The sequence below is a fragment of the Acanthisitta chloris genome, unplaced genomic scaffold (genome assembly GCF_000695815.1).
Source record: "Acanthisitta chloris isolate BGI_N310 unplaced genomic scaffold, ASM69581v1 scaffold28173, whole genome shotgun sequence".
Classification (NCBI taxonomy): domain Eukaryota; kingdom Metazoa; phylum Chordata; class Aves; order Passeriformes; family Acanthisittidae; genus Acanthisitta; species Acanthisitta chloris.
The window spans coordinates 57,547-85,527 of record NW_008663732.1 but is presented as its reverse complement, the minus strand read 5'-3'; the positions used below and the strand labels follow the sequence as shown (position 1 = coordinate 85,527).

The 27,981-nt window shown below is 37.7% G+C and overlaps 1 protein-coding gene across 1 annotated transcript in view; it reads left to right on the top strand.

Moving 5' to 3' along the window:
* Positions 1-27,981, top strand: part of OPA1 (optic atrophy 1 (autosomal dominant)) — a 51,583-nt gene that overhangs the window by 17,032 nt on the left and 6,570 nt on the right. Inside the window, exons 8-26 of the mRNA XM_009071086.1 lie at positions 38-151; positions 474-554; positions 926-1,000; positions 1,329-1,400; positions 1,544-1,643; positions 2,169-2,299; positions 2,815-2,887; positions 2,979-3,051; positions 3,812-3,927; positions 4,543-4,607; positions 5,210-5,286; positions 7,950-8,115; positions 8,626-8,778; positions 9,369-9,477; positions 10,134-10,213; positions 12,125-12,265; positions 13,571-13,687; positions 14,939-15,032; positions 15,354-15,464. Coding sequence (XP_009069334.1) covers positions 38-151; positions 474-554; positions 926-1,000; positions 1,329-1,400; positions 1,544-1,643; positions 2,169-2,299; positions 2,815-2,887; positions 2,979-3,051; positions 3,812-3,927; positions 4,543-4,607; positions 5,210-5,286; positions 7,950-8,115; positions 8,626-8,778; positions 9,369-9,477; positions 10,134-10,213; positions 12,125-12,265; positions 13,571-13,687; positions 14,939-15,032; positions 15,354-15,464 — 1,948 coding nt within the window. The remainder of the gene's footprint in view (positions 1-37; positions 152-473; positions 555-925; positions 1,001-1,328; positions 1,401-1,543; positions 1,644-2,168; positions 2,300-2,814; positions 2,888-2,978; positions 3,052-3,811; positions 3,928-4,542; positions 4,608-5,209; positions 5,287-7,949; positions 8,116-8,625; positions 8,779-9,368; positions 9,478-10,133; positions 10,214-12,124; positions 12,266-13,570; positions 13,688-14,938; positions 15,033-15,353; positions 15,465-27,981) is intronic.

The following is a 27,981-nucleotide window of genomic DNA, read 5'->3' as shown; positions in this document are numbered from 1 at the left end:
TGCTGAAAGCCAATGGCTGTTTGAACTTTCACTTAAGGTGGTGGTGGTTGGAGATCAAAGTGCAGGGAAAACCAGTGTGTTGGAAATGATAGCCCAAGCTCGCATATTCCCTCGAGGCTCTGGGGAGATGATGACACGTTCCCCTGTTAAGGTAAGAAACATTAATCTCTGAGTCAACATTTGCCATATTGCTGTCCCTCTGGTTATGCCATTAATTGAAGTATACATGAACATGCATTTATAAAATAGCCTCTAAGTAAGGGAGTTGTTTGAGCCAATTGCAAAACCTCTGCAGGCCTTTACATGGACCATATCTTCTATCTGAGGAGGAGGAGGAGTACCTGCTATTAAGTAGTCCTGTGCAAAATAAGCATTTCATGTATGTCTAAAGTGGGAAATGTGCACATGCTGTGTACTTGTCATGTTTCTTTGTGTTAGATTTGCTATATCTCATTTAGTTTTTTACCATTTAGGTAACCCTTAGTGAAGGTCCCCACCATGTGGCTTTATTCAAAGACAGCTCTCGGGAGTTTGATCTGACCAAGGAAGAGGATGTAAGTCTAAAGAAGTGACTGGAAGTTGTTGTGACTTTTATTAAATCACCGGAAAAAATTGTGTCCTTGTGATCTGTAAGCCCCTGTTTAACCACAGTGAAATATATTTAGTGTGGCAAGGCATTGTATTAGTTATTAAATTATCTCTTAATGTGGTTTTTGGCTGGCACTGGAGTGGATAAAAATGTAGCAGAAGCTCTTGTGCCAAGACATCTTTTGGAGTATGAAGGGATCTGCAGGTAATCAGTCATTTAGTAGTATTTATAAACAGAGATCTTCACTAGAAGTAAACATTTTACTTTTTTGGTGATTTTTCTTCTATCATGATTATAAGGAGTTTTATATTTGCTATTTTGCTTCTCTTATAACAGCTTGCAGCTTTGAGAAATGAAATAGAAATCAGAATGAGAAATAGTGTGAAAGAAGGATGCACTGTTAGCACTGAGGTAAGACTTGTCAAATATGTAGTGGCAAATATCTGTCCATGTGTATCTTTTTCTTGTGTATTCTTCAACTGGGAGCCTGTGGTGAATGCAGTTTGTGTATACTTAATATTTTACACTATACAGACTGTATTTGAACTGTTAAAATCAGTTTTATGTCACAATTGCTTGCATTTAAAGTTGTACTTCCTATTTAAAATTACAGGCTGTTGCTGATTAAACCATATGTGTGTAAATATCTGTTGATATAGTTTTATATATGTGTTTCTGTATGTAATTACATGCAAAGTAGGCGTGTGTATAAATCTTTAATTTCAATTTTGCTCCACAGACCATCTCCTTAAGTGTGAAAGGTCCTGGTTTGCAGAGAATGGTATTGGTCGATTTACCTGGAGTCATTAGTGTAAGTATGCAGTCAATTAAAAAAAATTAAGACATATAAGAGAGGAAGTGTTAATTGATGAGAGCGTTAGCTGCTGGTTTGTTTTTTTACCATCTTTCTGTTTTCTTTTTTTGCCTTTATATATCTCCGTATACATATTAAAGACTGTGACATCAGGTATGGCTCCAGATACAAAGGAAACTATCTTCAGCATCAGCAAGGCCTACATGCAGAATCCTAATGCCATCATCCTCTGCATTCAAGGTAACAAGAGTCTAGATGGTTATCCAATTGGCAGCACTTTTCTATTTCTTTAATTGTGGTAGTTCTGTTGCTGAGGGGTCTGTCCTGATTAATTGGTTTTTTCCTTTTGTGATCATATGTTTATTGTACAAAATAACACACTGTGGAATGTGTGCTTATAAATTAAGGCACTTTAGGTATCTTTGGCCAAAAATAACTTTTTGATAAGAGTTTTTTATCATTAAAGAAAAATGGTGTTGATAGTAAAATTCAAGATTTCATCAAAAGTGTTTTTTAGGCAACAATAATAAAGTTGAATGTTTTGAGCAAGCTGGTACCTGTTCAAAACTTAGACAACTACAGCAAAACTATTTTTACAATAGCGGGAGCAAAGCAAGTTTTCACTGTGTATACCCAAAAACTGAATGTAAATGTAATTTTGCTGGTTTTAAGTTGTAACATTAAACTTAGTTGATGCCTACTGTGTCTTCAGTACTGTGTGTTAGATTACATAGTCCCTAAAAAACAATTTTGTATTTATTTTAGATGGATCAGTGGATGCAGAACGCAGTATTGTCACAGACTTAGTCAGCCAAATGGATCCCCAAGGAAAAAGAACAATTTTTGTGTTGACTAAAGTTGATCTTGCTGAAAAAAATGTAGCTAGCCCAAACAGGGTGAGTTGAAACTGTTTTTCTCATATTGTGATGGCCAAAGTCAAACATGGTAAAATTCTTGAGATACTGTAAGAAATACTGGACCTCACTTACCTGTTCTAGATGGTTTTAAGTACTTACTTCTGTATTCAGTATAATTTCCTTTGTTAGTTGTTCTTTTAATCTCTCTAAGGCCTTACATTTATTGACCAGCTATGTGACTTCAGTCTCAGCTTGCTAAGATACTGATTCCTTTCATGAAAGTGACTGAGCAAGTTCCATTTCCTGAGAAAGCTTAAGGATGTTCTGGGATAGGCTTCTTTGGTGTATTTTGTGTTTTGCTGTATTATGCCTTATTTGTTTGATGCCTTTATTTCTTTGTTTTAAGCATCAGTAGAACTCATAATCCCATGGCAAACTGCTTCCTGCAATACTCTGTGCATAGATATAACTAGATCTGGCTTTAAAACTGTGCTGAGGAAAATCATATCTCTGTACAAAGTTAACCACATCTTTTGATTTCTTTATTTTCATAGATTCAACAAATCATTGAAGGCAAACTCTTCCCAATGAAAGCTTTGGGTTATTTTGCAGTTGTTACTGGAAAAGGTAAAGAGAACTCTAGCTCTACTTATTTGCTCCTTGATAGCAGAGAAAACTGCCTAAATGGAACTCTTGCAGCACTCTTTTCTTTCTCCAGGAAACAGCAGTGAGAGCATTGAATCTATTAAAGAATATGAAGAGGAGTTTTTTCAAAATTCAAAACTATTGAAGTATGTTGCTGTTTAATTCTTTATACTGAAATGAACCTGGGTTGTTAAATGCTAGCATCAGTTTTTCTTGTTCAGCTTAAAAGGATTGCAGTGTGGAAACACTATTTAAGATTTATTCTGCTTAAATTGAGTATCTTGTTGAGGTGAGCAAGTTAACTTGGTTTCCTAATGCTTGCTGTAAGTCAGTGGAGGCACGTAGAAATCTTCAGGCAGCAATTGATCCACCACAGTTCTGAGCCTCTCCTCCAAGGTTTCTGTGTTTCTCTATTGGCTCTGCAAGAACTAAGTTACAGCCTATGTCCAGGCACTTGATACAGCTGAGAGGAGTGAATCCAGCCCAAATATGAGTTGTAGTGCCTCTAAATATCAGTCATCTTGGTGTGATAATCTTGTAGTCTAAGGCTTAGCTTCTGTGTTTTCCTGGAAGTTCACTGAGCAGAGTTTTGATTTCACAGGCTTGTATTTCTCAGGAAAGTACAGTATGGCCTCAGGGACTGCAGTACCTGCACTGCAGCCTCTAGAATAAAAAAAAAATCATTTGTGGTGGGTTTTTTTGTTTTGTTTTGGGGCTTTTCTCCTTGCTTTGATGATTATCTACATTGAATATTTTGAAGGCAGAGACTGGAATTTGGGTTAGGTGCAAGCTTAGATGTTATTTTCCACTATAAAAAGCAAAACTTTATTCTTGCAAGGAGAAAGTGGGGGCCAGAAAGCATGGGGTATGCATAGGGGAATTTTCTTTAGCTGTGTTTCTCTACAGGACATGTATGCTGAAAGCACATCAGGTAACAACAAAGAACTTAAGTCTTGCTGTGTCAGATTGCTTTTGGAAAATGGTGAGAGAGTCTGTGGAGCAGCAAGCAGATGCTTTCAAAGGTAAACATCTCTTCACAAAACAAGTGAAATAGCAACTTGCTGTTAAACAGTTAGTTCTTCTGCATACATATGATACTGTTTTTTCCAGGATGCTTGGGCTATTGTGTTTTGTATGTTTTATACAATCAACACTTCTCATTAATTGATAATTGCCCCAATTAATCTCTACGAAAGAACCGAAAAAAGTAATCCGTGGTATGAAGGACCCACTTGCTCTAAAAGCCAAAGGAATAAATAAGTATGAATTTTAAAAAACTAAGTTATTTTTTGGTGGGCAAAATGCAGGTCTTCTACAGGATTCAGATGGTGTTTGCAATGGCTTCCTATATAAAGGTACCATCTGATCAGCCAGGGCAAGGCTGCCTTGTGGAGCTGGAATTTGAATGGCAATTTTGACTATGTTTTTTTAATTTATGAATTCTGCAGTTTGCAGACAGAATATCTTGGCATAAACAGCAAAAGGTTCTGCTCATTTGCATATGCACTGAAAGCACTTGAAGGGTTCGTTATAATCAAGATTCATGACAATTTTAGGAGCTGCTAAACTTTTAAGGCAGTCATGAAGTGCATATAGACAATTTAAAAAATTAAGGCCTTGTTTGTGATTTTTTGCAGCCACACGTTTCAATCTTGAGACTGAATGGAAGAACAATTACCCTCGGTTGCGAGAGCTTGACAGGGTAAATTAGACTCTTTTTTTAATTGGTGTGCTATGAAGGATTGAAGATTATGAATTAAAGTTTATGCCATTTAACTCACTTGTAAAGGTTTCTTGAAGTTAGCATAAAGTACTGACATTTTAAAATGTGAAGACAGTGTAAATTATTCTAGGGGAAGGAAACACTGAGCACTGTTTTATTAAATACTGTTCTTCAAAATTGTGATACATCAACACTTAAGTCCTTCACTCTTCTAGTGTACAGTTATCTGACCTAACTTGCCTCCAGGAATAGATGATCATGACAGAACTGGCAAAGAGTAGTTACATTCCCTGGTCTTTCAGACAGAGTAACGAAACAATTAGGATCTCATTCTCTAATTCTTTTATATAGAGATCCTGAGTATTGAAATGCCATGCCTGGCCAGAGGGATGCAAGAGATGGGTGGGAGGACATGTGGTAAACCAGAGTAACTTGTGACATGCACATACCTTGTTCAGAATATGACCAGGAGGTATCATTTGGGACCTAAAGGCCATAAGGAAAAGGTTTTGCTTTTTTTTAACTTTTTATATGGAAATGTGATCAAACTATACTTAATCTTATTATTTCCTTTTGCACAGAATGAACTGTTTGAAAAAGCAAAGAATGAGATTCTTGATGAAGTCATAAGTTTGACTCAGGTCACACCAAAGCACTGGTATGGTAATTTTTTCTTTTTTACTTTTTGATTTTATAATTAAATAGCAGAAATTTGCCTTTAAAATATAAAGAGTTCTAGTAAACAAAATTCTCAAGTGCAACTAAGAAACTTTTTCTTGCACAATGTATTATTATGTCCTTTGTCCCTTTGACATTTGTCCATATTTCTTTGTTATTCTGAGTCACCAAATACTTGTATAATTGCTCACCAAAAGTTATATGATGTCAGTTTGTGGTTTATTCTGGTTTTATACAGTATAGTGCACAATAGATATCCCTCAAAAATTAAAAGCAACACTCATAATAAAAGCTTTCAGATGTTCATTTGAAATGTGCATCAGTAATTCCTCTTGATGTTTGGAGATTATCCTTGTGCATATCAAAATAATATATGTGACCTTGGAAAAAAAGGGAAGTTTTTATAGCTCTGTGAATCAGAGATTTGGAAATGGACAGATTATCTAATTCCTGGCGGTAAGAAGAGCTGATCTGGATGTTGGAGAATTTCATCCTACTTGTGGGTCTCAATCACATAGCACCATACTGCACTGACATGTCTGTAAGGCACCACAGGTGTGAGAGAAAGAGCTTACCCTAAGTATTTTAACTGTGTAGCATCTCTGCATAATAAAGCCACTGTACATGTATGTAGGCTGAGAGGAAAATTGCCAGTGTAAAGGGTTACTTGGACAGCTGTACTGCAACTGAGAACCACAAAAAAAAGATTTCTTTTAATGCCTTTGCCTTCAGTGACCTGAGTTGAATTGTTACTTGGTCATAGATTAAAAAACAAGATGAAATGTCTGACTCTGAATGACATTGAAATAACTCTGCATATCTGGCTGTGGTCAGAGAAAGTCTTGTATGCAGTGTATGAGACTGAAGAATTGTTGTAGTACAAATTTAATGTACATTTGTCATTTTGCTCTTTGCTGCTATTGCTGTATAATAGATGCTGAAGAGCCCTGGCCCATGTCTAATTGCTTCAGTTTGTGCAGGTGCATAACATGAATGCTTCTGTTCATTTCTTCTGTAACTTACAGTGCAGTGGTGATTCTAGTTTTGTAACACATAATGAGCTATAAATTAGAACTGTAAAGATAAATCCTGAAAATAAAAGGTTTCTGTTAGCCATATATATCCGTACTAAAAACAGCAGTGCATTTGATGAATGCACAGTGTTTCTATCCTGTCAAAATTTCCATTCCTTTCAATTAAGTTTGATAGGATTGAGCAAAGCAAAAATGTATTTTTATTGACATATCAGTAAAGAAGGGATGAGATTGCATTTGTTCTTAATGGGAGAACTGCCCTTCTGCAGTGCATTTTAAGTGCTAAAATCCATAACAGATGGTTTCCAGTGCACCCTGGAAGTGGAATTAATTTGCCACATCCCTGGTTCTTTTAATGGTGATCAAGAATTATCAATAATTAATCTTTGCTTGATGCTTGAACACCCGTGAGTTCCTTTCGATTTTTGTGTAAATACATCTGCTATCCTAAACATGCCAAAGGCTGTTTCAGCAGTAGAAATATTAGTGGCTTCGATCCCCATTTATACTGGTATGTAAGAGGGACAGCTTCAAAATTTCTAATTCTCCAAGAAGGATGCTTTAAACACAAAAGAGAATTTTTCAATTACGCTACTGTTCATTCAGGGGGAGAGAAGCGATATTTATGAGAAGTTCTTTGGACTTTGTCAACAAATGGCCCAGTGAGAGTAGGGGTATTATCAGGGAGGAGGCTTATGTCCTGAACTTCAGCCTGTTTGGAAGAAAAGGCAGTTTTTGTCCTTGATCTCATAGCTCTCACCATTCTTCCAAATCTCGCATTCATATGACCTAAGCTGATTTAGCATGTTGAGCAAGCATAAAATTAGCTTGCAAGAAATGCACAACCTGTACTGGCAACTGTAGCAGGCACAGGAGCATGACTGCCCTGTAGGTACTGAGTGCATGTTAGACTGGCTCAGCTGAGTTGTCTCCCTGCAGCTGCAAAGTTCCCTGAGTAAGCTTATTGCAGTTTTAAAAGGTTAAAGTTGGATCGTTTCCATTGTTAATTCTTGAAAGGCATTATAAATAGGAAAGTAGTGCTTAGTTTTATAGTGACATGAGGCACATTTGTTAATGAATGTCAATACACATTTTGGTAAAAGGTTGGACTTCCAAACCTGCTTCACCATTTATCATATCTGAGGGCAATCAGTGCAAATCCCAGATGGAAAACTACAGCACATTCCAACAAACTAATGAGAATACTACAGAAACAAAACCCACATGCTCTTTTGGGAGTGTGGACCTCAGTCAAATCATTTCACTGCTTTACAGTCTGCCCTCATGTTGTTCCCTCATCTGCCATGCATATGCACACACAACTCTGCACAGCTATACTGGAATAGTTAAAGGCTGCAAGGAGCTGTTGTGCAGTGGCAACTGTGACAGTCTCAGAGGACAACTTCTGAAGCTGTCTCTGCTGCTGAAAAAATTCTGTATTTGTATCCTTAGTTCCAAGCAGATTCTGGTTGAAGTTGTGTCTTGATGTTAAGGTGGGTTTCCTGTGTTCTGTAATCTTGTTTTCTCAGTGCTACTAACAAATTGAATGCATACCTGTTAGTCACTTGTGTATTGCAAACCATCACATGTGTTGCAACTTTCATTTTAGGGAGGAGATTCTTCAGAAAACTTTATGGGAAAGGGTATCTACTCATGTGATTGAGAATATATACCTTCCAGCAGCACAGACTACGAACTCAGGGACGTTTAACACCACTGTGGACATCAAACTGAAGCAGTGGACTGACAAGCAGCTGCCTAATAAAGCAGTAGAGGTAAGAATTTAGTTATTTAAATAAAAAATAAAAATCTGTGCCAAGCCTTTTGAAATGAAAACATCTCTCCGGATAAGTAAGGTGATGTTTGAAGGGCTGACTGCAGTTCTTTTAACCAGCTTCCATGTCAGAAAATACTGGCAAGACCTTGGTGTTCAGTAATATATAGAGCCAGAAACACTGTATTTTGCTCTTCTGGTGAATTTTGCCTATTAAAGACCAAAAAACACTCTTTTTGGGGGTTAAACCCTTCAAGTAGGTATATTCACATTTAATAGGTTATTCAAGTTTAACAGAATTCCACTTACTACAATATAGTGAAGTTTAATGTTGCCTTTATTAATAATGGATAAGGCAGGAAAGGAAAAGTTGGTGACCTACTCTCATGCTTGCATGTTTTTGTCAGGTCTCCAGATTTTCATACTTGCAAGAATTGTCATAAACGTTCCTTTAGCAGCTGGTGCAGAGTATAGTGGTCATTTCAGGAGGCATTGTTTGCTAATTTTCTAGGTGGCTTGGGAGACTTTGCAAGAAGAATTTTCTCGTTTCATGACAGAAAAAAAAGGAAAAGAGCACGATGACATCTTTGATAAACTGAAACAAGCTGTCAAAGAAGAAAGTATTAAGCGGCATAAATGGAATGAGAGAGCAGAGGATAGCCTGGTATAATGGAGTGGGGGGTTTTACCTTGTTGGCTAAGTGCTGTTGAAATCTTTTTACTAAAGTTGCATGTTCAGTATTTTTGTATTCTTTCATTGCAGTCGTAAAATGACAGGGAGATCTGTCCATCTCACCTTTTCTATATAATGTTTTAATTCACTGTTTCTCAATTAGTGTCATTATTATCTTTTGTTAGTTATTGCCCTAAATAACATCTAATAAAACTGTTTTGGTTGGTTCAGAGAAGTCCTCCATAATCCACTGGCTGCCCAAGGACAGCCTGGTGAGAATTGTTGAACATCAGTTCATTTGTTCTCTTTGCTGTAACTGCATAAAATTGCAGCATTTCATTACCATCTTTATAGATTCTGTAATCCAGAGGGATTTCATATCTTTTGCTGAATTTTTACATTGTTTATGCTAGGCTGTAGAAGAGAGTCAAAGGCACACAAAAATATTTTTGGCAGTGCTTTGAAAGGTGCCTCTTAAATAAGTCGCATGTGCCCAACACAAGCTATTATAACAGACATGGTTCTTTACTACATCCTGAATCAATGATTTTCTGTATGCTAAAACAACATTCTGCTTTGCAGCGAGTGATCCAGCACAATGCCTTAGAAGACAGGTCAATATCTGACAAACAGCAGTGGGATGCAGCCATTCACTTTATGGAAGAGACGCTCCAAAGTCGGCTCAAAGACAGTGAGTTGTGCAGTGTATTCCACTCCTGTGTGTTTTCTAGTATAGGCTGGTCTCTGGTCCAGTTCACTTCGCTGCAGTGCAAGCTTATGTATCATCACAACTCACACAGTGGTGACTGTTTGAAATGGTACTGATACTGATCAAAATATTTAGCGCAATAAGCCTCGAATGCTAGTGCTCTTGGAACAAGGCAACTGAAAGATAAGCAGTAAAGATTTGTAGAGTCAAAAAATGATACCAGTGCACATGTAGTAGAGTAGGATAAATGCAAGGAAAGTAGCTGGTCCCGTTATGGTTTCTAGCATAATTAGTTTTGATGCAAGTTGCAGCAAGGAAAGAATTTTTTTAAATACCTGACTTGGACCTGTGGGGGCTATCAGTGGAGGAATGTTGTGGGTTTTATATGCTTCCTTGAAGGAAGATTTAATTTTTTTATACTTCCATGAAGTATCTACCAGTTGGCAGTGATTTTTAAATTTCACTAAATTACATTAACTGTTTCTGGAAGTAAACACCTGATGTGACTCAGTATGGTCTGTCTTACATTCTGCAACATAAAATGCTCATTCTGGTTCATGAGTCTAATTTTAGAACTGGAAATTTGGCTGGGGTGCATACCTTTTGTGTGATACGTAATGTCATGCTTCTTTTTTCAGCTGAATCTGTTATTGAAGATATGGTGGGTCCAGACTGGAAAAAAAGGTGGTTGTACTGGGTAGGCCGCACCAAAGAACAGGTAACAACACAAAAAAACTATAAAGAATTTGTAGTACACTACCTTTAGAAAACTTTGATTCTTACTCAGTAAATTTTCAAAAATACTAACCCTTTTCATACTATTTAGATGACTGCAAAAGTAAATTATTTTTTGTTGTTTCAAATATTATGCCATGGAAAATTCCATATACCTTTTCCCTACTTCAGCTACGGAGTACTTTGTAAACTGTTTTCCATTCTTCAGCTGAATTACATCTTTGCTATTATGCCATTGGCCTGGTAAAGGTCTTCCAGTAGAAACAAATTGATGAAAACAGGGTGGAAACAGGGCTAGTGCCTCCTGTAGTTTTTAACATGCCTTTTAAGAAGAAATCACATGCAGTTTCATATCCTACTTAATAAATCCAAATGGGACATGTGGTAGCATTATCACTGACATTCTAATCACATTACATCTTTGCTATTATGCCATTGGCCTGGTAAAGGTCTTCCAGTAGAAACAAATTGATGAAAACAGGGTGGAAACAGGGCTAGTGCCTCCTGTAGTTTTTAACATGCCTTTTAAGAAGAAATCACATGCAGTTTCATATCCTACTTAATAAATCCAAATGGGACATGTGGTAGCATTATCACTGACATTCTAATCACAGTTGTGTTGTGGTTTAACCCCAGAGCCAAGCCCCCAGGCAGCAGCCAAGCCCCACACAGCCACTCGCTCACTCTCCCACCAGTGGGATGGGGGAGAGAATCGGAAGGGTAAAAGCTACAAAAACTCATGGGTTGAGATAAAGGCAGTTTAATAGGGAAAGCAAAAGCTGCACACATAAGCAAAGCAAAACAAGGAATTAATTCACTGCTTCCCACAGACAGGAGGTGTTCAGCCATCTCCAGGAGAGCAGGGCCCCAGCACATATAACAGTTACAAAGGCCATCACTCCAAATGTCCCTCCCTTCCTCCTTCTTCCTCCCACATTATATACTGAGCATGATGTCATATGGTATGGAATATCCCTTTGGTCAGTTTGGGTCACCTGTCCCAGCTGTGCCTCCTCCCACATTCCCATACACCCCCAACTTCCTTGCCAGCATAGCAGTACAGAAAGCAGAAAAGGTCTGTGTGAGCTCTGCTCAGCAATAACAAAAACATTTCCATATTATCAACCCTGTGCTCTGCACAAATCCAAAGCACAGCCCCATACTAGCCACTGTGAAGGAAGTTAGCTCTGCTCCAGTCCAAACCAGCATAGTTTGTGTCTTCGGATTGGCTACATTCATCATAACCTCTTCACATTCACTCGTAGCATTTGGAAATTTCTTTTGCATTTAAGTAGCACCTCCCATTCATTGCCCAGAGATGATGGGCTTTGTATATTACTCTTTCTAGGTATTTCTCAAACTGAATCATATTTTAAAGAAGTAAGTAGTTAATACAGTAGAAAATAATTGTTTCAGAGGAAGGAGTTTTACAGCAGCCAGGTGTGGGAGAATGGCAGTGACTTCTACCCATCTAACTTGAACTGCATGAACTGCAACTTGAAGGTGTGAATCCATGGAGAGTTATTGCTGGCTAGTAGGTGAAAATGACAGTTCTCAGTGTCACAGGTGGTATGTGAAAGTGAACCCTGCTATGGGATATTTATGGAAGGGAAAGTGGGCTAACGCCTACGATTTTTTTTCCCCCACTCTTCTCTTTGTGTTCTGCATTTCTGTGCTCATTAAAATTTTTTACAATTACAATGAATTTTCCATTTAAAAGTACTATATTTAGGTATAATTGCCTAAACACTCCTTTGAGTCACTCAAATGTAATATTTAACAGTGTCAGGTATTTTCTGTTCTGGCTTATTAAGCAAATAGGGTGCTTATTGAGCTAGTGCTGATGATCTCTGAGTCTATAATAATTAATTCTAACTAATCTCTCCTATCCTAGAATATTCGTAATGAAACAAAAAATGAACTTGAGAAGTTAATCAAGTGCAATGAAGATCATGCAGCTTATCTGGCAAATGATGAAGTGACGACTGTCAGAAAGAATCTGGAAGCAAGAGGAGTAACAGTGGACCCATGTCTGGTAAGATGCAGAATTGTAACAAGACATATGGAAGCTCCCTGTGAATGCTTGAGTGTTTTCTCTGGATTGCACACAGGAGACTCCATCTGAACAGTGAACTTGTAATCCAGCTGTTTGCAAATGAGTTACTCAAGGACTGCTTGCACGCAATGCACACACTTCTGTTGGCTGTCGGGCAAACGCAGTACAACGCTTTGGAATCTGTCAGTTCACACTGAAATCAGAATCTGCTGAACAGATTTTCTGGCCTACATTTATGACAAGGCTTGTTTGAAATTATCATTCAGATGTTATGTAGTGGAAGCAAGGCTGTGGTGAGAGGCAGTAAAAACACTGTACATCCCTAAGCTTTCAGTGTGGTTGTATGTGCAGCTTGAAGTTCATTGGTACATTGAAGAGGGAATTTTTTTTAAAATACTTGGAAAAAGGAAGGATTATTTTAGACTGCCCTGAGGGAATGTATTGTGTGTTTGACATGTTCTGGAAGATTACTTATCTCATTGCAGTGTAAAGCCTTTAACCATGATTAGGCCTGTTATCTAATTAAATAAAAGATTTTAAATACATGAGAATTCAGATATTAAGAGATAGTGATTTATTTTCTGCAGTAACTTTGGCTACATTTTCAACATTAATGTGTCCTTATTCAGGGTAGAAGAGTTACTTAAATACCTGCAACTTGTTTCCTATATGGCACTCTAGCATTTTTTATAAAGGTCATAGTAGTAATCCACATCCTCTGCATGAAGAGGCTGAGTGCAAATTGAGTTTTCTTTTTAGAGAAGCAATTCCTTTTTGTAATTATATTTTGTGGGTTTTTCAAAGAGCCATTTCAACATACATATTTAATTTGGAAGAACAGAAACATAAATAAGCCTAATCAAGAAAAGTTACAAATGTTTGTTTATGTAAGACCCATTAAATATTTCTCTATACTTCAGTCTGGTTTAATTGGTAAATTAATAGATCCAACTTTAAAATGTATTCTCAGTGTTAATGTAAAGATTGTTTAGTTATATATAATTAAAATGTGTTTGGCTGCAGACAGTAATTTTAAGCATTCAGTTATGTGCATGGAAGAGCAGATTTTTAACTTGACAGTAATCTACAATGTTTGCCAAGTGTAGCTAGCACATTAATTATATCTCAGTTGCAGGCAAATTGCTGAGAAATATTGAAACGTTACGTGACAGCGATGTTGGAATATGGAGTTATATTTTTTAATTGAATGCAATCATTAATCTATGCACGACAGTGAGTGTATGTATTTATTTGTTTAGTCAAATTTAAGTACTGTTTTCCTAGATTAAAGACACATGGCACCAAATTTACAGAAGATACTTCCTGAAGTCTGCTTTGAACCACTGCAATCTATGTCGAAGAGGCTTCTATTATTATCAGAGGCATTTTGTGGACTCTGAGGTAAATTGGTGAACAGATACACACTGGTGTTTTGCTTTCATATTTCTATCTCAGTTGTAGAAACAATAGAATAGTATTTTAAACTAACCTGACCAGATAGCTGTGATCTTAGATATGTTTTACATGAGGTTTGTTTGTGATGGATAAAATGTAATTGTATAAAATGACCACTAGGTATCAGCCATGACCTAAACATCTGTAACTAATCTGTGTGTATAGAAAAGAGGGTTGAAAGCAGTGTTGTACAGCTGTTGAGACTTTTGGCTGTCCATTTCTCTCACTTTCCCATTGATAGTTATTTTACTCACTGATACAAAAGGTGCAGAAAACATTTTTATGTGTTTATAGGACAAGTATGGTCAGTATGTGTTTAGAGTTAATGGTTAGAACCATGTGTGATCTACAAGGGGAAAAAATTAATGACTAAGGAGTTTTAAAACAGTTTTTTTTTCTAATGACTTTCCAGTTTTGTAAACCTAAGCTTGTGCAACGAATGACAGTATACACGAAGTCACACAAAGAATATACAGCTTTCTTACCATTATATTTTAAATCAAAAACTGCTGGAAAGATATTGCTCCTCACTTTCTGTGGAGTTTTGTTTTTCTTTTAATGAGCAACAGTGATCTCCATGGAGCCAGAAATCTTTGCTACTGTAGAAATAACCTTTGCCTCTAAGAGGTAAGAGAGAATGAGATCACAGCATGGAGAGCTGCCTATCTGTGGCACTTAACCTCCTATTCCTTTTACTGTCTTTTTGAAGGTGCTGTAATGTGAAGCTAATGCTCGCTCCTGCTGTTCTTACAGGTGTAAAATTTGTCTCTTCTCTTGTTAATAAATACAGCCCTTGGCCCAGCATTGTTTTCAGAAGGGTTTGGCAGACAGGGAGGCACAACCAGGAGTTCAGCTGTTGTCTGTGTTTGCTGTGAACGAATGGGGTTTCAGTGAGCTTTAGGTTACACTCAGCAGCCACATTTGTTTTCCCAAGGTTTCCCAGGATATGGGTCTTTTTGTTGAAAATAGCAGACCTGAAGATGATGCAGTGCATTAAATAAAGTTGACATAGTTCTTGCCAAGTATTTTTGATGCATTTCCTTGTTACTTACACCAGTTATTCTGTTGGGTTTTTGTGCGCGGGATATGTATGCATGAGGTTACAGTTGCTGCTCAAAGCATCAAGCAGTTCTTGTCCATATAGGATGTTCACTGGACATCAGAGGTCTGATGCCACTTCAACTTGTCTCATTGCAGCTCGAATGTAATGACATTGTCCTGTTCTGGCGAATCCAGCGAATGTTGGCCATCACAGCCAATACACTGAGGCAGCAGCTTACGAACACGGAAGGTAAGGCTCACAGTCAGTTGAGGGGTTTGAAGTAAAAAATTATCTCCTACTAAAAAAGTCATCCAATAATAATTTTGCGGAGAGAGACGATACCTTTTGAAATTTAAAAATCTTTCTCAAAGAATTTCCTGTCTTAATGGCCCAGAGAAGGGGCTTCTGTGTTCAGAAGTTTGACTTTTCTCCAACCAGAGTAGTTAGTCTTGTAACATATACTATATCTCCAACAGACCCTTCCAAAATTTTGTCCTTAAGTCATTATAGGTTCAAAAATATTACCACTCACTTTTTTGTTTGTTTGTTTGCTGTTTTGGGTTTCTACAGTAAGGCGCTTGGAGAAGAATGTAAAAGAAGTACTTGAAGATTTTGCTGAGGACACTGAAAAAAAGGTGAAACTCCTAACTGGCAAGAGAGTTCAGCTGGCAGAGGATCTCAGTAAGTACCTATTCTATAGTGCTTTGGAACTAGCTTGAAATGATTCAAATTCTGACCATTGTCCTTGAGAACATTAGACCTGGTATAGAATCATAGAATTTATGGGGCTGGAATGGACCTTAAAAATCATCTAGTCCTAACCACCTGCCATGGGCAGGGACACCTCCCCACTAGACCAGGATGCTAAAGGCCTCATCCAACCTGGCTTTGAATACTGCCAGGGTTGGGGCAGCCATGACATCCCTGGGCAACCTGTGTCAGTGTCTTACCACCCTCAGGAAAAAACTTTTCTAATATCTAGCCTAAACTTCCCATCCTTCAGTTTGAACCCGTTACCCCTTGTCCTATCACTGCAGTTCCTAGCAAAGAGTCCCTTATAGGCCCATCAGATATTGATTGTTCATATATTGGCATTTTATTTAATATCACATGGAATTTTTCTTAAATAGGGTCAAATCTTACTGATTCAAAGGTGGACATAGGTAGCATAGTGGGATAAAACAGTATAATTTACACTAGATGTACATTCACTGATGTAAATGTATTGCATCAGTATATTGAAAAATGTTGTTAAGACAGAGTAATATGATAAAGAAACTTTTTTCTAGTACAACATGGTTAATCCACATATTGGAGACTTGTCTCTGGGTGATTCAGTCTTGAGTGTGTAAGGAGGTTTTGATCCCATTATTGGGTGATATGCTCAGCTTTCCCACAGATAATACAGACTTTTAGTACAGATTAGCTGGAAATGCCTGTGACTTACTGGCCAGCTCATTTTAGGTCATGTGTACAAGAACAACACCTGTCAGACATGAAGATCTATGTTGTCCTTATTAAGCTGAGATGACCAGTGTATTAAAAGATTTAACAAGGAAGAAAATGTAGTAGCTCTAACCTTCAGAAGGATTGCAGTAGTTTAATACTTTGAGTCACTCAGAAAGTGTTAAGATATTTTTGTGGTTAATATAATAAGACTTTAAACAGTGAAAGTTTTTAAGGTGGCAGTCCAGGCTGAGGTTATATTCCTGTTGTCTGCCTGCACATCCAGTAGGGTTTAGGCTGACTTTTAGCTGATGGGGTTTGCTTTTGCACACATGGACTTGTTTTCTTGGTGGCATTCTGCTGTTGTTCTGTGATGTTTCCACTTAAACCCCAGCTCTGCACCTGGCCTGTTAGGGGGAAAAAACAATGATGTGCAAAAAGGGGAAGAAAAGAAAGCTTGTGATAAATAAAGTTCATGTATTTATATAAATATCTGCATATTGACATCACAAGTGACCTTTCTCCCTAGGCCTGTGTTTTGCATTTGATGTGGAAACTAATTTTTGTCTCAAAAAATCACTTTGTTTAGTTAATTCAAAAAAAATTTAATGTTATGGTCAGTGTTAGTTCATTTAATTAGGAAAGTTATTAGTAAAATTCTGATGTCCAGGATTCAGAGGGACAGAGGAGCCTTAAGTTGTGGTTAGTTTCCTAAGTATGAATTGATTTATATTTTTTAAATCCAAAATGTAATATGAAACAAGTTTTCTTTATAATAAACTCAAAATCTAAGGGGTTTGGGTTTTTTTGATAGGGCTGGTATGGTTATATTGGAAATGCTGTCTTATTATTGGATATAGTGTTATTAACATCCCAGTCAGTTATGGTATTTGTTGTCCTTTAGAGTGTTTCTATAATAATGTGGAATTGTGAGTGGGAGTTTTGGTGATCTAGTACAAATTGTCTGGGTTTTCTTGACTGATCTCTGAAGCAACTGATATGATTATGTAATTCTTGTGATAGGGACATGATTCTCTCCAAACGCCCTGTGTTGCCTGTGAAACTCTGTATCAGCCTTCGTGTAGCCACTCTTTTAGAGTAGGTAGAATGTGTTTTACAAAATAAGGGGGTTTCCTCCTCTCTGTGTATGTTGAGGTAACACTGGTGGTAGCCTGCATAGCATAGAGGAAGTTCTCTTCTGTTCTTAGTCAGCAGAGCTGCTTACTTCCTTGCCTTGATGCTGGATGTTGATTATTTTCTGTCCTGAGCAAACCCTGGTCTAGAGTGAGACCTGGTGATTTTGATTTATCCTTAAATATTCTATGTTTCAAAACAAAGTAAAAACACCAGCAAGCACATTATGTTTAAATTAACCAGTCTTTCTTTTGCACTGAAATCCACTTGGAATTTTTGCATTGTCAACTTTGCATCTCCCCAACCTCAGGAGTAAGCTCCCATTTCAAAGCAGGAACAGTTGGGGTCATTATTTTGTAAACTAAGACTGGTCCTGTAGGAGCAACCTCTGTGTGTATGTTTATAACCCATGGTGTCTGTGCCTCAAATTTGTAGTTTGCATTTCATAAATTACTATGTAGTGAAAACATGTCACTGCAGTGCATTTCTTTAGATTCAGGAGGTCACAGATCCCACGTGTATTATTCTAAGGAAATAATTGTTGCTCAGTACAAAACGATGTATGATGACATGTTCTGCTTTATTGTACCTGTGGGAAAGTCTAAAACTACCACAGCTTAGCTCTATGCTGTGTTCCTTCTGCATGCTTTTCTTGCTGAGTGGCAGTAATTTTTATGGGAAAATGACAGGAAAAGGAGGTTTCTTTGCCTTTTCCTTAGTGAATAGAGTGCTTTTCTGCAGTGCAGGGTTTTTTTATACCCCTGAGACAGATTTTGAAAGCATAGAGCATTGAACTCTGAGATGGACACACAAGTAATTTCCTTCTTTATAGCATTTAGTAATGATCAGGACTCTGCTTAAGGGAAAAAAAAATCCTGACTCCCACAACGCGTGTTCATAAAGTATTTGTATTTTAATTAGGAAGGGAAGTGATCTCCTGAATCACAAAGTCCAGTCTCTCTATTCCAGGCAGCTGTGTTTATATAACCCAGCTGATTGGAATATCTTGAGCTCCATCTTTAAATCAGTTAACTTGTTGGGGCTCACTGTTCATACTCAAAGCATGTTCCAGGATGTCATTTCTCTGGTAGTTACAAATGGTCTTTTAATTTCCAGTCTAAATTTGTAAATATGAGGCTGGGATTCACTTTCTGATTGGAAACTCTACTTGCAAATGTAAATTATTTATATACCTGAGGTTGGGATGCTTCCTCTTGATACTGATGATATGACAACACTGTCTCAACTGCTGTTACATCAGTCTTTTAAGCACTGGAAGTGTTGTGTTGTTAGCTCAGGTTACTGATCAGTGGCAAACTTACTAACATGGGTGACCCAGTCTCATCATGAGAGCTCATGTAAGACTCAAAACTTATTTGAACAGGTTTTGTTATCTGTGTTTTACAGCCTTGAATGATATTTTAATCCTATATATGACTATTCCTTGATGACATTTAGGCTCTGAATCTTACTGCTACTCAATGTTCACTTCTCAAGTCCTTATCCTAGGTATTTTAAAGAGTGTAAACAGATCTTTTAAATGATTTCTAGCAAATTATTCTATAAGGTACTAAAGGTTGCTTTTTCTTCACAAAAAGGCTTTAAATGTAATGTCAATGTTCTCCTTAATGTAAGTATGGTCATGATACTTATACAATTGTAGCAATTGCTAAGTTACAATTGTTGCTACTAACTAGTTACAATTATGAAGTTACAATAACACTAATCATTACAATTTAACAGTTACTAAATTTATGGATATAAAGAGCCCTAGGATGAGAGACCATTTGGAAGACAGGGTACAAAGAGGCAAAAAAGGGGCAGAGGAGAGTATGAATAGGTGAGTTGGGAAAAGTGACTTTAAAATACCCTAAAATGCAGTCAATCCATAAGAATACCTGTATCAAAAAATACACATGTGGTTGGGGTATCCCAGTGTCCTGACCCTGGCAATGAGCAGGGCTGGGAACAGCATAAGAGCAGCTTAAGCAGACAGTAGTACTTGCCTGTTATGCCCTCTCAGCATCCAACAATCTGTAGTTCCAAGATTTCCTAATCCTGAGGTAATATCTTTGTGATTAATAGCCATTCATGGATTTTTTTTTTTCCTCCTGTGAATTTCTCTAATTGCTTTTTGAACTCATGTAAACTTTGGCATCTGCAACATCCTGTGGCAATTAGTTCCAGAGTTCAACTACACATTGTGTGAAAAAATACTTCCTTTTGTTTGTTTCTGGGCCACCTGCCAATTTCATTTGGTTCTCCTTAGTTCCTGCACTGTGAAAAACATTCAGTAATCTTTTTTTCTATTCATTTTTTGTGCCATTCATGACTTCATAGGTATATATGCTACCTGCACTTGATCTTCGTTTTGCGGTCTTGAAAAGTTCTCATGGTGTAGTTGCTCTTTGCATGGACATTGTTTCCTAGCTTCAGTCAGCCTCGCCACTCTTTTCCCATTTTTTTTTAGTTCTCCTAAACCCTTTTGGAGATGAAAAAGCAGAACCTGCACATTTGACATGTTTCTGTATTGTGGACTTACACAGTTGTGTTACGGTGTTTTCTGGGTTTTATTCTGGTCTCTTTACAGTATTTCCTTGTAGTCTGTTTCCTCTTTTCCCTGCTGCTGAGCAGTGAGCTGATGGCTGCAGTGGACTGTCTGTATAACTAACAGCTATGACATTTTCTCTGTCATGTTTTTAAACTGTAAGAACAGTTTAGATACATTTATTGTTTTGTTGAGGATGCAGAAGCAAGAGGAATTTGCTGTCTGTCTCTTACATATCTAATGGGTACTTCAGGCTTATTCAGGAATTGGTAGGAACCTGTTTCAATGCAGTTTGCAACCTCCCTCCTAACTCTGGTACATTGTTTCTATTGAAGTTTTTCACCAAAGGTGTCTGCCAGTTGAAGAACACAGCCACTCTGACTTGGATAGCCTCATTAGCAACAGGAAGAGCTACATTTACTTTCCAGTTGACACCTGCATCTTGATTGTGCTCATTGGTGAAGGACAAAGCACTTTGATTTGAAACTTTTATTCCACACAGCTTATTATTTTACTATATGCTTAGTTAAATCAGTATCTTAAATATGCTCTGTTCCATAAGAAGTAAAATGGGGTAGAGGGAGTTAAAAGCACAATAGTAAACACTAATATTTTTAAAGGAAAATTTCCACTCATGGAAATGCCTCTTGTCAGGACCACCCTGTTTGTATTGCAGGCTTTAAGGAACTGCTTCCAGCTGGAGGGAGCACCTACTATCTAATGGCAAAAGCACAGAGCTTTTGCACTTGTTCTTTTTTGAAAATACTATTTACCCTTTCTTTCTACAATACTGTTGAAGATAGATCAGTCAGTATATGTCCTTTAATTTTATCAGGTCTCTTTCAGAGGAGTTACTAATTCATACTGTTCTCTCCTGTATTTGTGTCTAACTTTCCAAAGTGACTGACATTGAACTATCATGCAGGCTGCCTCTGAAGTGTTTTACTTTAAAATAAGGTGGTTTCTGCAAAATTTGTTAGAACAGTAAAGCTGCTGGCATTTTTTGAGTTTTGGGATCTTTTTGATGTCAGTGCTGAAGTGGGTTAGTTTTTTATTAGAAAAAAAATTGAAGTCACACCTTCCCTGGAACTGTATCTTTTAAATTGTGTTTTTCAGTATTGGACACTACATTTTTTCTGGGGGGAAAAAAAAAAAAAAAAACAGCAGAAAATATATTGTTTATGTTAAAATCACGTTCTTTTACCTATGTATTCATTTTAACACAAATGATAGAATAGTAATTGATAAATTGATAGTAAACTGATAGCATGTGGATAAACCTTAACTTTCTGTAGACTACTTTTAAACATGGCAATTCTTTTAAATGTTGAATTCTCAGTAAAAGTCTTCCCAGAACTACCTAATTGTTTCCAGAATTCTACTCTGCTGGACTTGTTCTGTTTATGTAAAGGGCCAAAGCAAACTTCCTCGAGAGTGAGAACTCTGCACACTAAGTTGCTGTACACTTCCCAACACAAGATGGCAATGAGTGGCCTGTGGAGGAGGAGCAGGAGGCTGAGCCTGTGGCAGAGCTGGTGCCAAGCCTTCCTGCCACTGGTGCTTTTCAGTGCTTGAGCAAGGCTTAGGCAGTGGGCACTGGTTTCTTGGATGCTAAGCATTTTCCTCTGGGAGGAAGATGCACTTGCCTAGCCTTGTCCATCTTGTTTTGTACTTTCTAGGAGGTTTGTTTGTATGACATGTCATTTAAGAAGATTGTAAAGAATGATGGGTTTTTTGCAACTGCACATTTCTCATTAGGAACTGCATGGAAAGTATTAGTTTAGTAAGATTTGTTACTAGAAACTGTTAGGAACCGAATGCTTTAATCATTTTGGAAAAGAAATGGATCTTCCAGTGTCTTATCCTAAGGCTAAGCTGCATCTATCCATATTGCAGTAGCATTTAAAACATGCTAGATGGTGCACATGGACGTTGAATACTTCAGGCAGGCAATAGGAACTTTGCCATTTACTTCACTTGAGTTGAAATCTCACAGACCCCAGAGAACTACACATGTCCTATCTTCACTTGTTTCTTCTCCTTTATTCCTTTGAAACAGCAAAACTATGAACGTTATGAAGGTGTCTTTTATATGCACAGGGTAAACACAGCATAGTACCTACAAAGCATCTTTCCTAGGTCAGCATACAATTCATCCAATATCCTGTTTCCTTACATGCTGGAAAAGAAAACCCAGAACTTCACCAAACTGTAAGTAAAACCATGTGCATAGGAGAGTCATTGGCAGGAGGTAGGAAGGGACTTGCAGAATGCCTGTGGAAACTTGATCCTGAAATTGCCAGGTATGAATGTGAATGGGTCAGCCTCCAAGTTCGTTTGTCAATAGTAATGCTGACACCTGTACAGGTGTTGTGGGCTAGCTGAGACTTCATTCTGTACAAAAGCTTTTTGAAACATTTGAGGAATAAGCCCTCACATGAAGAAAGGGGAGCTTAGGGCCATTTGTTCCAATGCTGTCATACATTTGTGAGCTATGAGATAGAACAGTTTGTAGAACTTAATTATTTTCTTGTAAAGACTAAAACATATGAAACCCAAATAAACCAGAGTTACAGTAAAATACTTTCAAGTTTTATATCTAAAGTCATTGCTTTGAAGTCACTGCATTAAATTCTTAATTTACTTTTTCTCGTGTTGAATGTAAACCATTTGCCAACTTGGAGCATGAATGATTTAGTATCATATATGCATGTAATAAACTTGCCATTTTAATAGAGTTAGAAAGCTAATGTTGGCTAAAGTCACTACTTCCATATGCAAGTTGCTGACTCAGGATCTGGAATTCCTGTGATGTATTTGGCTAAACTGAGGGGCTCTGTTGTGTCTGTTGTGTGTAACAAACTGATTTAAATCCAAGCGAGTCCCCTTTTTTGTTACACATTTATGCAAAGTTGGGAATAAAGTCTGTGAAGAGTACTTTGCATATAATTACTTGCTGCATGGTTACTACTTTGTTCTGCAGCTAACAGCTAAGAAAATAAAAATGTTGTGTGAAAGTAATCCTGTATTATGGTCATTACTGTAGCCTAATTAAATTTCAGTTCCTTGAGATGACTGTCAACAGTATTTTGATTTGACCTCCATCCTACATGACCTTGTTGATTACATGTGCTTCTTAAAATTGTGTTTTGACTTGGCTTTCTAAAGCCTTTACTTCCATTTGCTCTTCTAGTATGTGCTTTAACTTTTTTTAAAAAGGTCACAGCATTTCATAGGGGCAAAGCTCAGCTGTAGGGGGAAAGATCTTTCAAATAAGCATATCTTAAGTAATTTTCCCCAGGAAACTAGAGGCAGACAAAACAGCTCAGAAGGCAGTAGTTGGCAGTCCTTAAAACAGTCCTTAAAATGCTTGTTCAGAATATGTTTTTTGTTGTTGACGTGGTACAGTAAATAGTTATCATTTTGAAGGTATTAGAATGTAGTGCCCAGATGTTGCCTCTGCTGCTGGGAAAGAGGAAAGCATCCTAGGAAATCCAGATAGAGGAGTAATTTTATCAGAATCTGAAGGATTAGGGTTATTTTGTGCTCTCATTTCTTCTGCAGTGCCTTAATATTGGAGTTTTAGACGCTATTTAAATAAAAAATACAGTTACTTCATAGTTGTGGACAATTCCAGAGGTGGCAACAGTCTTGCTTTGCTCCTTTCATCTGATGGTAGCAGTGAGGAGCACTCAGTTCTCATCTGATCCTGAGCTGACAGAACATTACACCAGGAGATGTTGTGGCCTTCTAACCAGACAGCAGAGCAGCCATTTCCCTCTGGGAATCACTGAGCAGATCTCCAACTTCTGCTAAGCATGTGCAGGGTATCTGCTATCTTCAGTCCCCTGCCAGCAGCTTCCCCCAGGACGTTAAGAGTCTGTATCTTATCAGAGGCTGCTTGTCAGTTAGAGCACATTCATTTCTGCCCAATCAGTCACATAATGTAGACCCTCTGAGTCTGGTGAGCTTGAGCTCGTGCTGGTGTCACCAGTGTGCGGGTGGCAGCCTGTCTTCTGTGCTCCCTTTGAGCTCTGGAGAGGGCCCTGGTGCTCCATGGTGCAGGAAGTTGGGGAACAATGTGCTTGGAATCAGTCTGTGCAGTCATGTCTTCCATTTCCCCTACGTTTGAACATAAGCAAGTCCCAATATATCACAGTAGATTTGCTAGCTTTCTCATAGAATGCAAATTACTTGGTTTTGCATGATTATCATGTAGATAATTTAAGAAATTAACCCAAGCAAGTGTGCTTTGATGTGAAAGACACTGGTTAAATGTTTTAGTTCTCTTTTTTCTTTATTTCTCTTGAGTTTTGGGGCAGCTGCATGAAACTAATGAATTAAAACCAGAAGAATGTGTAGGATGGTGTGTGTCAAAGTGCAGATAAGGTAGTTCCTGCTTCATGTCATGGCAGAAAGTGCTTTAGAAAGCTGCATCTTCTCAGAGAGGAAAGTAATCCTCAGGGGAGAACATACATCACTTGTAAACGTCCTGTGATGGAGTGATGGTTTACTTAGCTTAAGAATCCCAGATGACCAAAGCCTGTCTGCTGTGATTTCTTAGTTATTGATGAAGAGTTAGGCACTGATGTCCAGGTCCTAAAACGGATCCTTACAAAGTTCAGCACATTTGTCACTGAGTAAACGAAGCCTATCACTTAAAGTTGACATTGAAAAATAGTGATCAACTGCTACATGAGTAATAACATATTTAATGCCTAATGTTAATCTTACCCTAGCCCCATGTCTCTCCTACTTGAGGGTCATTCTGGTGTTGTCTGCAGAATTTATTTTTTTCCTAAAATTTCCTTAATGATGCAAGGATCAAACCATTCAATTGGGTGCTGTTTTCTCTGTAGTACTGGTTGCTTATGAGGGTACTTATTAATCAAATTTAAGTACTTATCATGGAAAGATTTGCTGTTCATATAAATTCAGGCTTTTAAACCTGACCAATGTATGCATTTATTTTACACTTCACAGCTCTGTACTGGTTTAACACATTTCCAAAAGCTGGAGAAGTCAGTGTCGTGTATGTTGCACATTGTTAATGTTGTAGTGGACTCTACTCTGCGTCTAATTTTGAAGTCTATACAAAAACAAAAGGGAAGGAAATATTTTCAGCTAGGAATGATAACAAACTAAGAAAAAGTAATAGAACCATCTGTTTTTCTTCAGGGTATGATGACTTAAGTTTCTGATTATCAAAAATTCAGTTGTTTATTATTATGATCTAAAAATTTGATCTTATCACCATTTCATTTTCTGACGTATTCTAGAGACATTTTTGCATAAATAATCGTGATAGCATATTGTTTTGTTACCTAGCTAACATGCTTTCTTTTGGGTGGAGAAATTACATATGTTAGTTATTTCTCATGTTAGTGTCTTTGCAGTTTTATAGCCTTAAGGTTACAGTAGCCTTTACATAAGTAGTTTACCTTGATAGCTGTACATGTCCCTTCTACATAAGAAAAATAATCTTTTTTTGCATCACTGGCTTAATCACTGGGTAATATTTTTGGCTTGCCCTTATATTTTTCACTATTTCCACAGAAAATAATGAGCAGCATCATGTTCTGATTCATTCTAGCTTAACAGTTTTGATTTCAAAATTCAGTCTTTCTGTATCTGTAAGTCTGATACAAGATACAAGTCTGTTTTATAAGGTTGCCTTGTCATTCTGCTACTGAGCTCCTCCTAGCTGTCCACCAAGCAGCACAGCTAAATTCTGTTGACAGACTCAGTTACTGGAACAGTTTTAATTAAAATTCTAAGGTAGAGACAGAGGACTGAAAGGTGCCCAAGTCCTGCCTTGCTATTGCAGACATTGTGACTCTCATAAAGAGGAACAATCAGTGGTACATCAGTCTAACCTTAATAACAGTGTAGAAATGCATATAGTTTGCAATCTGACATCTCAGTTTGGAGGTACTTAGTTTCCTTTCTGTAGACAAGAGGGAGTGATGGGTCATAGCCCATAGATATGTCTCTTGTATAAAGTCAGTAGTCCACATAGTTGTCAGTTGTGCTTCAGCCTGTGTCTCAGTTCTCATATGCTCTGTCAGAGACAGAAAGATTTCATGCTTGCCAGCCTGAGGAGCCCCAGGGCCTGCTCCAAGAAACACAGTCAGCTTCTGTTCTGTTCCACTGAGGAGAGGGGAAATGTGTGGCCAAAACCGTTTTGTTAAGCTGCAGAGGTCTCACTTGTGTATCTGGAGCAGCTATAGACTAAGACATTGATTAATTAGTAATCTACAATTTTGTCAGCACAATACACAGTTCCCATTTCTGGAGCTAACAGTCTTTATTGGTAATACTAAAATAACATTCCAGTGTTCAGTACCTTGTAAAAATAGCTGAAGTGTTTTCAAACAACTCTCTTCTGCTGCTGCCTGGTTATCTTTAGTCTGAAATAAAGGTAATAGTGTTTCCTGCAGATAACTGATAGCTTTGCTCAAGTATGCTCTGCAGGGATTAATAATTGATATGATATTAATATTTATAGCAAAAGTGACTTCAGTGATAGCAGCTAGGGCTTTTTTTTTTTCTGTCTAAAATGACTTGTTAAGACTAAGATTTTATTATGTTTCTACAGCAGGCTAAGTACAATCTGGAGGAGATCTTATCCTGTTTTAGAGTTGGATTTACCTACAGCAGGGATAAGAAAAACATGTCTTCATAGGAAATAGGCTCCTTGATGTTTTCTTCTGTTAAGGTCATGCAAAAGGAGATTTTCAGCCAGGTCACCAGCAGGCAGTTGTTGATGAACTCGTGTCCATGAAATTCGTATGCTGGCTAGCCCTTGGGGATTTTAATAATCATAATAATATAATGCATTTAGCACCTTGTCTTGTCCTAGAGTTTAAAATAAATATTTGAGAGGACACTGAAATATTATCTCTTGTCTTTTTAATAATGAAAGCATCTCACCTGAGGCTTTTGGACAGTTAGAGCATGTCCCTGTCCTTGTTGTCTTTCTGCACCTGATCAGTGCAGTACAGGTATTCTAGATGTTGCCCAGATTAAAATGCCTTTTATCTCAGGCTGGCAAAGGGGTTTAAGGCAAGTAGACAAATTATCAGTAACTCTAGTGAATGTAATGGTTGAGACCTCTTATGTCCAAGAGGGGAGGTCTGATTTATAAATGTAATCACAGCATTTTTATATCAGAATTATCTCATTCCAGTGAGCATACTTTGAAGGTAGAATTTACAGAAAGAACTCAATGAAGCTGAAGTCAAAAATTTTAGAAAGAACTCAGTTAAACTGGCTGCAAATTCAAATCTCAGCATAGATCGCAACACAGACAAAAAACATTTTGTAGCAATAAAGGGAAGTTACTAGGATGTGTAGCATCAGTTAGCATCTTGTTCAGTCTAACTACTCCGACCTGAAGAGCATGCTGGCTATTTTCTGCAAGCTTGCATTTTAAAAGCTGTGTGTTCTGAATGATTCATGGATTTACTACATGAACTATTATAAATTCCATTTAAACTTTTCAGGGTTCCGCAGTGCTTTTATTACACTAATGAGCTAATTGTTTAAGAATCATTCACATGGTTCCTCCTCCTGCTCAGCCTTTAAAAAAAACCCAAAACAACAAAACCTTAGCTGCTGAAACTGTCTTGACAACCAATATTTATAGCAGTTTGACAGCAGGATAAGGAACAGCGTTTGTCTTTGTAACAGCTTAAAGAAAAGGCCTTTCCAGCACCCAACCATGCAGTTACAATCTTGACCTCTTTCTTATACTGGGAACATACATACAGCAGACAAGCAGCACCTCCCATGTGTTTTCTTGACCCTTTGACTGTCCATTCACTTCCCATCTGTTTTGCAGCCTTAAAGGAACAGAGGGGGCCCTCTACTTATAAATCTGTCTATGCAGCTGATAAATGATGTTCTGTATCTTTAAGGGCAGCCTGGGTGGTTTTGCCTTCCCCCTCTCTTCCCCCCCTCCCCCCCCCAAAAAAAACCCAACAAAACTTTAGCTTTCCACTTGGCCTTATCAAGAGGAAAATATGGTATGTGAACAAGAGGAAACTGGCTAAAAATGTGATGGGTAAT